Source organism: Akebia trifoliata, chromosome 12 (assembly GCF_017979445.1).
Source record: "Akebia trifoliata isolate Shusen 1 chromosome 12, ASM1797944v1, whole genome shotgun sequence".
In the NCBI taxonomy this organism is placed as follows: domain Eukaryota; kingdom Viridiplantae; phylum Streptophyta; class Magnoliopsida; order Ranunculales; family Lardizabalaceae; genus Akebia; species Akebia trifoliata.
The window spans coordinates 12165343-12180205 of NC_141386.1; the positions used below are offsets into that span (position 1 = coordinate 12165343).

Consider the following 14863-nt stretch of genomic DNA (forward strand, 5'->3'; position numbering starts at 1 on the left):
ATGGAGAATGATGGAGTCCTTGTTTAGAAATTGGAATTGTATGGTCAAATTAAAAAAAAACATGAACGAAGTTCAATTGTTTGGACATGCCCAGATCATGATTTAATTAAAATCAACACGGATGGGGCTCTTTCATCTTTGGGTAGTGGATTTGATTTTATAGCAAGAAATTCAGTTGAAATTTTTGTCTTCACGGGTTGGTCGGGGATAGAGGATGATGATATAATCCAAATTGAGTTAAAGGCAATTTGGGAGGCTATGATTTTTGCAAAATTCAGCAATAATGCGAAGATTATCATTACTTTGGACTCTTTCTACTCCATTAATTGCACAAAGGAAGTGGTTGAGACTTCATGGAAATGTAGAGATCAAGTTAAAGAACTTCAGCAACTTCATCGAGAGCTTACATAATGTGTTTTTGAATTCTTTTGGAGAGATGCAAATTGTGAGATTGGTTTTTTAGCTCAATTGAGTGTTTACGTTAGAGATTTCTTTGTAAGTGAGGATGATTTTGTTCTTTCTCAAGAGCTGAAAGTGATTATGCTTGATGATTTAACTTGAAATTATCTTTGATAACATCTTTTGAGAGCTATTATTGCCAAACCAACTTTTGCTAATGCACCCCAAGTGTGTGTTAATTATTTAATGATTTATATATGACTTGGGATGACATTAGCAAAAGTTGATGTGGTATTAAATTTTAAAAAATAAATTCAAAAGTCTAAAGGTTTTGAAAATGAATGGTCAGTGAAGTTAAAGTCTACCCTAGAACGCGAATCTCGCAAAAAGTCAATGTTTTGAAGGAAGTATTGTATCCCTGACTGATCATATTCTTTTCTCTGATTTTAAAATGATTTAAAACAATCAATCAAATCTAAGGGTGGAGTCAGGATTTTGCTTATGTGGGGGGCAGCCAAGAGTTGAAAAATTTTTGTGGGGACAATTAAAGTGAAAAAAATGATTGTGGGGGCAATTAAGAGTGAAAAAAGAAAATTTGTGAGAGACAATAGTGATAGATTTTTTTTTATCCGCTGCTAAAATCTGTCGCAACAACACACTAATCCATAGAATTTGAAAACTCTTGTGAGGTCAAGTACCCCCACAACCCCCACTCTAAATCCGTCCCTTATCAAATCGCCACTATAAATCCTAAATCTAAGCAGATATTGTGAAATTAAATTCAAATGGCTTTATCATGAAAATGGAAATCTAATCTCAGATTTAGTTTTATATAACGATCCACAATAGATTTTCTTGGTAAAGCTGTAGTCGCACTGTAGAAATCCGAAGGGAAATACATTTTTTTATTTTTGGATGATGCACGTTCCAGATTCAATCCTTGAACAAGAGCAAATCTAATTCCACGTTTCTTATAAAACAAAGTCAGATGGTCCGAGTCAGAGAAATTCTAAAAAATTTCACGTTTTTTTGACCTGGAATCCGAGATTCAGACAATAATAACGTAATTAATTTTAAATTACAGATATAGAACGAGAGGGTAAGTTTCCAATATTCTAGGTGGCGGCATTCAAGTCAAAACTCTAAAAATAAAGACAAATCAATGAAAAGCTTCAAGGATGCCTGGTACGGTATTTCAAAGAGTCATGTGCTGTACTTGGTAACATTAAAATTAACATTGCTGATGATGATGTGGAGTTTTAGAAATAATCATAGATGCTTTAAATCGTATCTCGATAAAAAGTATCTCTGATTCTATAAATACTCCACGTCAGCAACGTGAGAATCGATGTCAATTTTAATGTTACTTGAACATTTTCCTTATTTCAAATTCAATTATTTTTGAAGAGAGAAGGTCAAACGGATTGGTGGCTGGACTGGAAAGGGATTCTGCCTTTTGTGTTTGCCTAACGAAATTTAAGAGAGTTATTACTGACACCCAACTTTTATTTATTACACCCCAATTTCTTTAATTATTTAAGACACTTGAATTAAAGGTTAAAGATAGGTCAGGATCCCCTGACTCCCAATGCAAAATCCAATAAGCAAAAGTTGAGGTGCCAATAACAGCTCTCAAATTTAAAAAAGTTAAGATTATTTTGTTGACTGTTGACCTGATTAGCTTCTTATTGGGAGAATTCGACTTCGTTTGTAAGAGAGCTTTGTAGAAAGAAGCAGCAGAAGAAGAACAGGAGAAGGAGTTGAGAGATGGGTACTTCCGAGAAGCTTGCGAGGAGGGCTTTGGAGACAGATACACCCGTAATGGTTCAGGTATTTTTATTTTTATTTTTCAAATTTTAATGGATGGATGAGAATCTGTTTTGGGATATAATGGTGGTAGTTGGATTGAATGTTTACAGATACAAGAATTGATCCGAGGTGTTGAAGATCCTGTTTCTCTGGCTCAGGTTTGTTTATTTTCTTCTTCTTATTGTCATATTAGTTTTCTATTAAATTTTGAATATTTTGGGAGATTAGTTTGAAGGTGATTATAACTTCCTAAGCCAATTAGCCAAAGCCCAATTCTTGATTCCTCCTGAAAATGTGTATTTATTAGTCTAAAATATTTAATCATCCCTACACATGATTTTGCGACTAGTCCGAGACCGAGATGAATCAGGTGATTCATCCGGAGATAACTGTTCGATATTTTAAAATATTGGTGGAGTTAATGAAACAGAGTCAATTGGGTTGTGTTTTTTATGTAAAATAGTTAGTAATTTTAGTGATTTAAATGTTTGTTGTTATCCAGGAAAAATAAGATTTGAGACTAAGCATTGGCTAATCTACCTAATAAAAGAAAAAAATATATAATTATTGATTATATATATATATATATATATATGGGCATGTTCGGCACCCTACTATTTACCCTACATTTTGCCCTATGTGTTTTGTCTACATGGGTTAGAAGTTTTGGAATAGGCTGATTTTTGGTGAGGATGATCTCTACAGTGAGGAGATCATCCTCACCAAAAATCAGCTCATTCCGAAACTTCTAACCCCATCAAAAATGGTTTACAAAAAGGGATGGTTCATATTCTTCAACTTTTAAACATGGGGCTAGAAGTTTCGGAATGGGCTGATTTTTGCTGAGGATGATCTCCTCACCATATAGATCATCCTCACCAAAAATCAGCCCATTCCAAAACTTCTAACACATGTAGGACATAACACGTAGGGCAAATAGTAGGGTGCCGAACATTTTCCATATATATATATATTTATAAATAACTTTGATGGTTAGACTCGTTTGAGATGATGTAACTTGGATGAGTCAACTTGAAATCGGCGGGGGAGGTGAGATGAGATGAGACACCAGCTTTTAAAACCATGACCCTACTTACTAGTTAGAACCAACTCGAAGTAGGACTTTATACTTCTAAATTAATCAAATAACTAAATTTAGATCCCAATTAAGTAGGAACCTATGATCTTAAATGGGTTATAATTACTTCCTTCAGTGTCTACTTTGATACAAGTAACCCATGAACTGAGAAGTAAACAGAAATGCAGTATTGGGGGTGGGGTATATTTCTATGGATGAGTGTGAGTTTTTTATATGTAAAAGGTTACAGTTTTTGTCGAAAATGGTCTGTTAGACAGATTGAGCTCTCAAGAGTATTTTATGTGGTTTTGAAGGGACATAATATAATGGCCAATGTAAATGTTATTTGTCTTTTTGATAAATATTTCCTCTAATTGTTGCTCATACCTATGGGCAAGGAATGGAAACTATGGATTCCTCCATGGAGAAACAGGGGAACCGCAGGCATAAAGCAAGGTTCTAGCAACATGGCCTTGGTGTTATTCAGAAGTTATAATAATTTCTAATGAATGTTGTGTATAACCGTTGGGACCTAATCTCTAAATTTAGACTATTTTTTATCACAAACACTTCAGGAGTCATAAGCTCTGCAGCCATGTACTTGTACCAACGTGATTTGAGATTTCATATTGGACAGTCTATCAAACTCTAGTGACTTTAGTTTCCGTATCATTATCCAGTTTTTCTGAAGACCTCGTTTGAAATAAAAGAGTTTAGTAATTTTTTTATATTATGGTTAAGCAGGACTTGAAAAAGTTAACTTATATCGCCAAACTGTTAAGCCTAAATTGGAATGTATGTCCCTACTTGCTTTGGTCCATAGGTTGGATTCTGTTAATTTGATTAGTTGAGTCCTTATCCATGATATAGTGTATTTTGAAATAGGTGTTTGTTCCTATGTTTCACTATCCATGTAAATGATATTGTTTTTTTTTTTTTTGTGTGTGGATAGATATACAATTGGAGTAAATGATACTGTTTCTTGAGCCATCTAGGCTGTCACTCATTCTTTGATGGCATTGTGAATGTAGGGGGTAGTTTATTGGCAACCGCCAGAGCAAGCTCTTGATAAAGTCAAAGAAATTGTATGGGAACCTTCAATTAGTTGTTATGGAGCTGATGAAGGTCTACCAGAGCTTCGTGAGGCATTGATTAAAAAGGTATTCACTCATTAAGTGTAGAGTTTCAGTCCACTGAAATACTGAACTATGTGGGACAAGTATGGATGTGAGAGTTTAACTCTGAAATGGAATGCGAAGCGTCACACTTGGCGTTAAAAACTTTTATTGAATTTTTATATAATTAGCTGTTTCCATATGATGTATTATATAATATGATATACAGTAGATTATATCTTATATTTGGTGTTAAAAACTTGTATATTGATAAGTTTAAGATCAGATATTTCTCTTTTTTGATATCTTTGGTATCCGAGTCTCTTAGAGCACCCGATTAATCCCACGAGGCATGTATGTCACCCCTTCCACATGTACCAGGTGTACTGGGCTAAATCCCAGGGGGTGGCCGCCAAGGGGGGTTGGGGGAATTGATCTCAGGCCCGCTTCTTGAGGCGTGGTCTTGACCATCTCACCAACCCTTCGTTGGAAGAAATGTAATGCTATGCTTACAGTCCAAAGACTTTTCAGTAAGAAGACTAAACCATAGATTTATGATATGAATAATTCATAAAATAGGAAAATAAGAAATTTAGAAGTGCCAAGGATTACTATATTTCGATGTGTTTGACAAAAGTAATTTGCATGTTACTTTAATCTGTGTAACTAACCTGACAATAGATGAATCAGGCATCTTGCATCTATTTATTTTCTTGAATTATAGAATCACGGGATTGAATTGAATGTTTTGTACATAGCCTTATTTTTTGGAACTGTTTGTGATGCCTAGTTGATACTAGATAAAACTGCCTCTTTTACTAGACTACACTAAAGATTCTATTTATTTACCAGAATGACTCTCTTTACCTGTTTTATGGATTTTTTTATAAGTCTAATTAAGTTAAGGATTTTTATTTTTAGTTTTTATGAAACTGATTTCGTGAGCATTCACTTGAGATGGTTTTGATAATTAAACTTGACAATTGGGATATCAGCTACAGGAAATTTCTCGAGTTTGCTTTTAGCAAATCTCTGTAAGGCAATTAATAGAAGGGTTCTAAGATCCCCACAGAGAGGTGAGCTAGATGAAATGAAGAATAAAAAAATCCATGTAGGAGTAGCAGCTTAACAATTCCATTATCATCTAACAATTATGTAGTCTTTGCACGTATCCAACATTCCCACTTGACCAAACATACGGGGAACTCAATCCAACCAAAATGGAAATACCTTGATAAGTAATGGCTAGCTGAACTCGTAAATTTGCAGATTCTCTTGAGGAGCCTCTATATCTGCCGTGTACAAATTTGTAAGCTATAAACCCAATAGCACATAAGAGCAACTCCAACCGATCTCTAAAACTCTAAATTTAGAGATAGAGGCATCCAAATCTAATTCCAACCAGTCTCTATTTTTGAGAAATCCCCTCTAAATCACTGTTCACATTTCCAAATATAGGGATCTTGAGAAATTTTAGAGGGCCTCTCTAAATCACTATTCACCTTTTTTAAATGTCTATTTGTCCCCCTTTTTCCATAAATGCCATTTTTGACCTTCTCTTTTCATGGAACATGTTTTAAATACCATTTTTGTTCCTTTCACTTTTCAACTTTTTCAAGAGAATGAATAGTGTTTTAGAGGAGGGGTTGGTTGGAGTTCAAATTGGTTTGGAGGTGAGCATCTTTTCTAAATTTAGAGAAGATGCCAGTTGGGAGGAAAAATTTAGAGACATGGGTTGGAGTTTCTCTAACTGTGCTTAAATTTTATGATATTCCTTCCACCTTTTATGCCTCAAACCATTTTTACCAATTACCACTACTGGTGCATTGGAGGTTTTACCATTTCTAATGTCTTATTAAACTAGTAAGTCCAGTGTCCATTTATTTCCTTTCAAGTGTCTACTTGTTTCTGCTTTTCTACCTGAATTAGTTAGCAGGGAAAAAATTTATGAAATCATTATAAGGACTATGCTTATCCAGTTTGGTGCTATCCATGTACCATTCATGTCTTCAAACTTTAGATTGACTGTTGGGTATTTTTAGGTGTATTATGCAATAAAGGTTCAAATGATGGTACCTTTCAGAAAGAAATATAATATAATTGATTGTTATTCCATCTTAGTGAAGTCTTCACCTTAAGAGTTCCAATAAGTTGCATTATGACATGTTTCCATGTGAAATTGTGGTCTTAGTCCTTTTCTTGTTCTTTTGTACCTTTTCATGGTCACCTCGATTGTGTTTCATTTCAATAAAGATCTTTGACTTATCAAAAAAATTAAATTAAATTGTGGTCTTGGTATGAAATCAGCAATCTAGATCTTAGTCTCATTTACAATTCGATAGTAAACATGTGCTGTTAGATTAGTCTAGAAGGTGGCATGTGCAAAAGCACACGTATCAAAAGGCTTTATTTGTAACTAAAACATTGATTAAAGGATTTTTTACTATTATAATACATTGTAAAAAATGATAGTTTTGTAATTTTGATTTTTGAAAACTAACCAATGTGATTCTAGGGTTATGGGCTACAATTTTCTTGGTTATTGAACAAAATGACTGTGATTATGTTAAGTTTAAATTTAAAGGTTGGGGCACTTGTGGGAACCAAAATTTGGTGTCGAACCACTTCTACTCTGCCTTCTCTCATTTTAATAGTAAAGATATGTGTCCTTTTATACTGTTTTCTTTTCCATTTTTTACAGTTGCATCAAGAGAATAAACTGTTCAAATCTTCAATCATGGTTACCGCTGGTGCAAATCAGGTAAACTAGTTTGACATTTTAGAATTTCTTGCATGATATATAACCTTGTTAGGATATTGGGATTAATCTTGTAGTTGTTTCTTGGTTAGTTTTGCTGAATACCATGGAGCTGAAATTTAACTTTTTTCCATTTAAATACGCCCCCCCTCTCACTGCCACCCAAGATAAGGACAGACTTGAAAAATAAAAGCTTCCTTAATGTGTTTCACTCTTTTTATCAATGGTATGTTTGGTGATTCTTTTACGAGTAGATATTTTTCATGAATTAAGTAACACGTACGCTCCTCATAAAATTTTTCCTTGTGGGGTGCATTTCGGGCACTCTTGCAGGGTGCACTTTATATTTGAAAAGTATAATATTTTTTATTTTATTTTATGTAATAAACCCAAGTACAACCCATGTCTGTGAGGTGTACTTGTTTCATGACTTTTATGTAAGTTTCATTGAGCTATGATATTTTATTGACATGCTCATGTAAGATGCTATTTGTACTAGGGTTAATTGCTGCACCAACTTTTGCTAATGCCACCCTAGTTTATATGTAAATCACCAACGAATTAGAACATATCTTGAGGTGGCATTAGCAAACATTGTTGTGGCAATATAAGCTTTCTAATTGTGTGGTGGACATTGGAGAAGAAACGATTCCTTAGCAAATATCTTGATATCATCTAGTAAATGTACGAGGGATCGGTCACAAGTTTCAAAGCAATCAGTGGTCAGGCCGATGCAACCTTGATTATGATGGGATCAAACCTGGGATTGATCCAGAGTCTATATGATCTAGCAAAGCATACATGTTTAATAGGAGATCTTGGTGTACATTGTTCAAATGTGACATAGTGTTGGTTAATGACAGTCAAGAGGAGATTGGTTTAAAAAATATAGAATTGCGTAGATGTGGTTTTAAATTGCATATGACCTAGACAAAATGTATATATATTGGCTAAATAACCTAGACAAAATGTATATGACATGCTAAGGAACACAGAGAGATGAGGCATTAATTAAGACTGATGCCCAAGTGGTAGCCAAAAGAATATTTAGTTCGATAATCCATATGGAGGGTGAGAGTTTGAGGAGTCAGCCTATAGAAGTAGATATAGTTAATAAAGTAGGAAATTTGCTTCTGAAGTACCATGCAATCATAGTATATCAATCAAACTAAGGGTATGTTTGATTGTATGGAAAGTGACTTTCCATGGAATTTGAAATCCAGGGAAAAATAATGGTGAAAAATAGGTAGGGTTGGAAAATCAAATTCCATTTTTTTATTTTACTTGGATAAAATCATGGGAAAAATAACCGAGGAAGATGAAGAAGAAGAAGAAGAAGAAGTAGAAGAAGGAGGAGGAGGAGGAGAAAGAAGATGAGAGGAGAGGGAGAGGCTTGGGAAATGATAAGTGGGGGGGGGGGGGGGGGGGGGGGGGACTTGGGGGGGTGGCGGTGGGGGGGGTGAGGAAGAAGAGGTGAGGATGTGGTGGTGGTGGCGGCGGAGGTGAGGGAGGTGGGGAAGGAAAGAAGAAGAGAGAGAGAGAGAGAAGAGAGAGAGAGAGAGAGAGAGAGAGAGAGAGAGAGAGAGAGAGAGAGAGATAGAGAAGGTGGTCGGAGATAGTGATGATGGTGACAGCGATGGGAACGATTGCGAGGTTAGTGTGATGGTGGCTATGGTGGTGGTAGGGAAGAAGAAGATACGAGTGCGGAAGAAGAAGATGATATTTTGGGGATGAAAAATATGGGTTGATTTGACTTTCCCACCCATATGGGTGGGAAAGTGAAAATCATGTTTTGGTGGACTTTTTGATTGGGGTGGAAAATCAATTTCCATGGAAAAATGCAATCAACACATGAAAAATGTCATTTTCTATGGAAATTGATTTTCCACCCTATTTTCCATGTGCAATCAAGCATACCCTAAAGGTAAAATTGTATAAGAGACCGGTAAGCCCTTCTATTCTTTATGGAGCAGAATGTTGGAAAATAGTCCAGTTGTTTATAAAATAAGCGCTGTGACATGGATGAGTGGAAAAAATAGGTAAGACAAATAAGAAAGGAGCGTAGTCGAGGAAATAACCCTGTTGGTGTCATAAGACTATTGAGTTGATTTGGTCATGTACATTGTAAACCAATCATAGAACTTTAGAACCAATTAAAAGGTGCATGACCTAAAAAAAGAACGATCCAAGTTTTACATTTCTGTTGGAGATTTCTGGGGGCAATCTTGCTGTAAGAATTAGAAAGGAAGCATCTCAAAGACTAAAAAAATGTTTGTTTGCTTTATTGTATTTTCAAAGCTTCACCAGAATTCACTCAATTGTTCAGTTTAACGTTTGAAACTATTTTTATTTATGCGTTCAAATATATTGTTTGTTATTCCATTTTTCTTGAAATTTAATAATCGTTTTTATTTTCTGAGTTTCAGGCATTTGTGAACCTTGTGCTCACATTGTGTGATGCTGGGGATTCTGTAGTAATGTTTGCACCTTACTACTTCAATGCATACATGTCTTCCAAATGACTGGAATCACAGACATATTGGTTGGTCCTGGCAATCCCAAGACACTTCAGCCAGATGCAGGTAAGAAACTTAGTGCCCGTTTGGATACACTTAAAAAAAGTTTTTTTTTTTTTTTTTTTGTTTTTTTAACTTTTGAAAGTTAAAAGATTAAAATGTAAGTTTAGAATCATTGTAGAAAACTACTTTTCAAAAGTAAAAATCCTAAATTTTTAAAAAACAGAAGAAAATTACTTTCTACTTTTTAAAAGCTACTTTCTACTTTCTATCCAAACGGGACCTTAATATGCCATTCTTTCCATACGAGTCAGAGTAGTTGTGGTATTTCTCAAGTTCTAACTGTGATGACACAACTCCATAACTGAAATTAGGAATTAATTTTCCTAATTTTGAGATGGCATATTTGTTCTGAACTTGTTTTCCTTTTTTTCTTTTTTCCATAGTTATCGAGAATTGTTTTTGTAGTTTTGAAATGCAAATTGGACACTTATGTGTGTCCATGTCATGCACCAAATGGTACACACTTTGTGACTTCTAGAGGTCCAATATTTGTAAATACATGCACAAGTATACTAAATTATAGAAATATCATATGAAATCTGTATTGGCCCCAAAAATGTAAATTAAAATATGAAGTCATGAAATTAATGTGTATTCAAAACAACCAAACAGATCAGTGATGTTATATTGAGATAGTAGGTATGCAATCTCGTATAATGTTTTTGTTTCTTGAATATACTTTATTTATAGTTTTTTTTACCTGATCAAACTTGTGAAAAGTTGGCTAATGTCTATGCTCTATACATATTTATGTGAACAAGAGATGAAAGTCTTAAATTAAGATTGTCTTATCCATCATGCGTAATAGCATATGGATGAACACTCAACACCTTTTTCTGTGTTTTCTTGGATTGAGTATCCTTAATCTTTGTTATCATTTATAATGTTTATGATTTATGTAGATTGGTTAGAAAAGATTCTATCCAATAAACCCGTTCCGAAGCTTGTTACCATCGTGAATCCAGGCAACCCATCGGGGACCTACATACCAGAGCCTCTTTTGAAGGTAACCCCCATATTCAAGCTAGAAAAATATCTGAATGGAGAGTGCAAAGGAAACCTTAGAACACACTTTTAAAATTTTATTTTCCAACTTCTCTTGAGCATTCTTAACTGATGATTTATTGTACTTTTTCTAGAGAATCTCAGATCTATGCAAAAGTGCTGGCTCTTGGCTTGTTGTAGATAACACTTATGAGTAAGTATATATTGGTCTTATCCCAAAACCTTTTATTTGACATTGAGTTCTATTGTTAATCAGATCATGATGATTGGAAATGAAACTCAATTAATATCCCAGTTATTGGGGCTGACAACATGAATCTTATCTCTCCATTCATCTCTATCTTGAGTCATATCTTCAATTAACACACTTGTCTTCAAATCTTTTCTTACTACCTCAATTCACGTCATTTTTAGCCTTCCTCTTGTTCATTTAGAGTTTTCAACTTACACCGAGGTGCTCCTTCTCATTGGTATCATTATTTGGTTTCTTTTCACATACTCCAACCATCTCAAAAGATGTTATTTTATTACATGTCCTATTAGAGCTATTCCTAAATTACCTTGAATACACACATTTTTCTTATATTATCTTTCCATAGTCTTACAACTAATCCATCTCAACATTCTCATCTCTGCTGCATACATTATATGTGCATATTATTTCTTGGTAGTCCATTTTCCTTTGGTTTGATTGGTAAACATCTTTATTTAGTTGTGAAGTTCTTTTGTGTCATCTTCAGTTTCACTAGTTACTTAGGTCGATACCAAAAAAAAGGGTCGAAGTGGCTCACCTTAGATTATAGAAAAGAGCTTACCTTATAATTACAAAGAGCATAATAGACCCCATCTAAATGCAAAATCTTCAAAAATAGACTTAAAATCCTTACTAAACCTGCAAGCAATAAACCTAAAATGTCTAAGATCGAGTCTTGAGTTGATTTCTCCTTCCTCTAGAAGACTTTTCTGTTTTTCCTTCACCAACAGTTTGCAAAAGAAACTATATTGACCATGATCTACAATGACGTTGGTGAATTTTCATTGAGAAGTATTCTTGTTAGTATAAGTTTTTAATTTGCAAATGATAAGTTAAGTTCCCAGGAAATATGGATTTTGAAATAGCATCCTACATAGACGTTATTGTCGACAACAAATTTCACAAATCGACATTGAGATTCGTAAAATAAGATCGCAAATGGTTTTATATATTTTGATGAAATGGAGATACAGATCTTGGTGTTTTCCTCTGATTAATAGTCAAATACAAAAGCAAAAAATGGCGACGTGTGTGTAGCTTTCTTCTCTCCGGGTTTCGCGTGTAATCGACTGAGAAGGTTGCTTTGATGGTGGTTTTGTTCATGTTTGATCTTTTGTAGAGGCTACTGTAGATTTTCTTCTCTCCAGACTTCGTCTGAGAATGATTTCTTAGCTTTCAAAGAAGGGCTTTGGGCTTGATCTTCTTTTTAATCAGAGTCCGAGTATCTTGAGGAATTTTACTTTGTCTCTAGAAAAGGGTTTGAGAGCTTCTTCTTCTCAAGATGGAGAGCTTTTGTCTTCTGAGAGAAAGTGATTCCCAATCCCTTCTAAAGGAAGGAGCTTTGGTATAGAGCTTTGATTGATTTATCTAAAAGTTAAATTCGTCCAAATTCGATTTTAAGGATTCTATGGATTGTTGTTGGGCTAAACTCATTTATTTGGGTGTAGGTCCAATATTTAATATGTGGATCACTTGACTTTCTTTAGACTGTGAAAGCCTAAACCCAAACCATATGAGGTCCATCTCAATCAAATAGGTCCTAATTTAAATGTGTGGGCCCAAGTATGAGTTTAGGGACTTAATTTTGATTTATAAAATTTATTGAGGGCCTCTTAAAATTTTGATACCCACAATTACTTCTTTTCCATGGTTCTAAAGCAAATGTTGTCAAAATTATAATTGAATCATCTGAGTATTGTGATTAAATTTTTAAGTAGATTGTGAAATTTATGATTCTCCTCAACAAATATACTTATAATACGTTAAAAAATTATTTGTTTATGGAACAAGTGGGAAAAGTTAACTCAAATGTTAAAAGCTCGAGATGTAAAACATAAGCATCGATTGATTGTATCAGTCATGAATCTATTGGATATATTGACTTTGCATAAACATCAACCATTCATAAAATAAAAGCATAAAGCATCAGTAAGTACTGGGGTTTTTCAATTTAGATTCTTCTGCAATTCTATTTTGATTATATGTGGAGATTCAAATCCCCCCACCCCTGGAGAAAAAAAAAAAAAAAAAACTGTTCAATGAATCCAATGATCTTCTATTTCGAGTGGGATTTTTACCGTTACTCTTGTAGGTACTTCATGTATGATGGATTGAAGCATTCATGCATAGAGGGTGATCACATAATCAATATCTTTTCTTTTTCAAAGGCCTATGGGATGATGGGATGGCGTGTTGGATATGTAAGTACAGGTTTCGATTTTGTATCTTTATTTCTAATGAGAATTAAATTTAATTTGTTTTCTGTATAGAAACAAGAGAACAATTCTATCTTTCTTCTCAATTAGTAGGTTTACAATCATATTCTATTAAAAGAGAGCTGCTATTGGCACCCAAACTTTTGCTTATTCTCGACCATTCACTTATTTTTTTTTTATTGGTGTGTAATAAGTAAAAGTTGGGGTGCCAATAGCAGCTCTCTATGAAAATGAAAATGACAATGAAAATGAAAATGAAAATGAAAATTGGATCTGGTGGTTGGTCTCTTAAGAGTTAATCCTGTATATGAATGCAGATAGCTTATCCAACAGAGGTGAAGGGTCTGGGAGCTCAGCTTCTCAAAGTTCAGGACAACATACCGATTTGTGCTTGCATTATCTCACAACGCTTAGCTCTTTATTCCTTAGAAACTGGACCTGGGTGGGTCAGTGACCATGTAAAAGACCTTGTTAAGAACAGAGAACTACTCTTGGATGCACTATCACCCCTTGGAAAAGGTGCGGTTAAAGGTGGGGAAGGTGCAATCTACTTATGGGCAAAGCTTCCAGACAAATATCCCGATGATTTTGAGGTTGTTCGTTGGCTTGCACAGAGACATAGAGTAGTCATAATACCGGGGAGTGCGAGTGGTGGGGCGGGCTATGTTCGAATCTCCTTTGGAGGGTTGAAAGAGGCTGACTGTGAAGTTGCTGCGGGGAGACTGAGGAGAGGGTTGGAAGAGCTAGTGACTTACGGGATGGTGTAGTGAAGACACTTGATCGTAAGAGTTTGAATTCTTAGCCATTCATGCTTAGGCAGTCAATGTCGAATAATAAATGTTTATTTATTGTTACTTGATGGATCAGGCAGGAGCCATTAAGTTTGGCTTCTGCTGTAGTCCAGAAAATTACAATTGTTAAGTTCTCATTTATGTATAACGAGAGGACATAATCTCGAATGTGTTTTATATATAAGCAAATCAATTAATGCTCAAAACTCTTAGCATTTACATTGTTTTACTGATTTGTATGATAATCAGATTGACTTCATGATTTTGTCACTGATTTGTAAGAGGATCAGCAAGATTTCTTTTTCCCCAATTGAAAAAAAAGATCAATTATGCTTTATAGAATAATTAAATGTTAGGAAGGTAAAGAAGCTTAATGTGAATAATTTAAGGGTAGTAGAGAGGGATGAGTGGAAAGACTAGGAGATAAAATTAGAAACAAACATATTCAAGAAAGTGTAGAAATAGCTCCAACAGATAATAAACTTAGAGAAAGATGACTTATATGATTTGGGCATGTTAAATGCAGGTAGATTACAATGCCAGTTAAAATAAATATTCAAGTTCAAAGTTCTAAAAGAGCAACAGAAAGACTGAAAAGAATGTGGATGAGTAGTGCAAGTAGAGGATGTGAACACTCTTTCAGTAACAAAATACGTCGTTCTAGATGGACTGGAATTAGAGAATATGATTCATTTAGTTGGCCCCAAATTTTTGGGATAGATCTTCGAAGATGATATTTGTTGTGGATCATCTTTTATGGGACATTACTGGATTTGCTCTGTGGGTGATTAGTTTTTCCATGTAAAAAATGCACTTTTGCTCTTTAAAAAAGGAAGCATGATCATAATATAACTTCATAT

At 34.5% G+C, this 14863-nt stretch overlaps 1 protein-coding gene across 1 annotated transcript; it reads left to right on the top strand.

Annotated features, from left to right (window-relative positions):
* The first annotated feature begins 1988 nt into the window (after positions 1 to 1988).
* Positions 1989 to 14222, top strand: LOC147388903 (aromatic aminotransferase ISS1-like). Its single transcript, XM_086418322.1, is given in 10 exon segments — positions 1989 to 2229; positions 2319 to 2366; positions 4318 to 4446; positions 7103 to 7162; positions 9586 to 9667; positions 9670 to 9741; positions 10641 to 10744; positions 10878 to 10936; positions 13089 to 13197; positions 13530 to 14222. Coding segments are annotated over 10 exon segments (1176 nt in total). The 5' UTR covers positions 1989 to 2166; the 3' UTR covers positions 13980 to 14222.
* Positions 14223 to 14863: the final 641 nt, after the last annotated feature.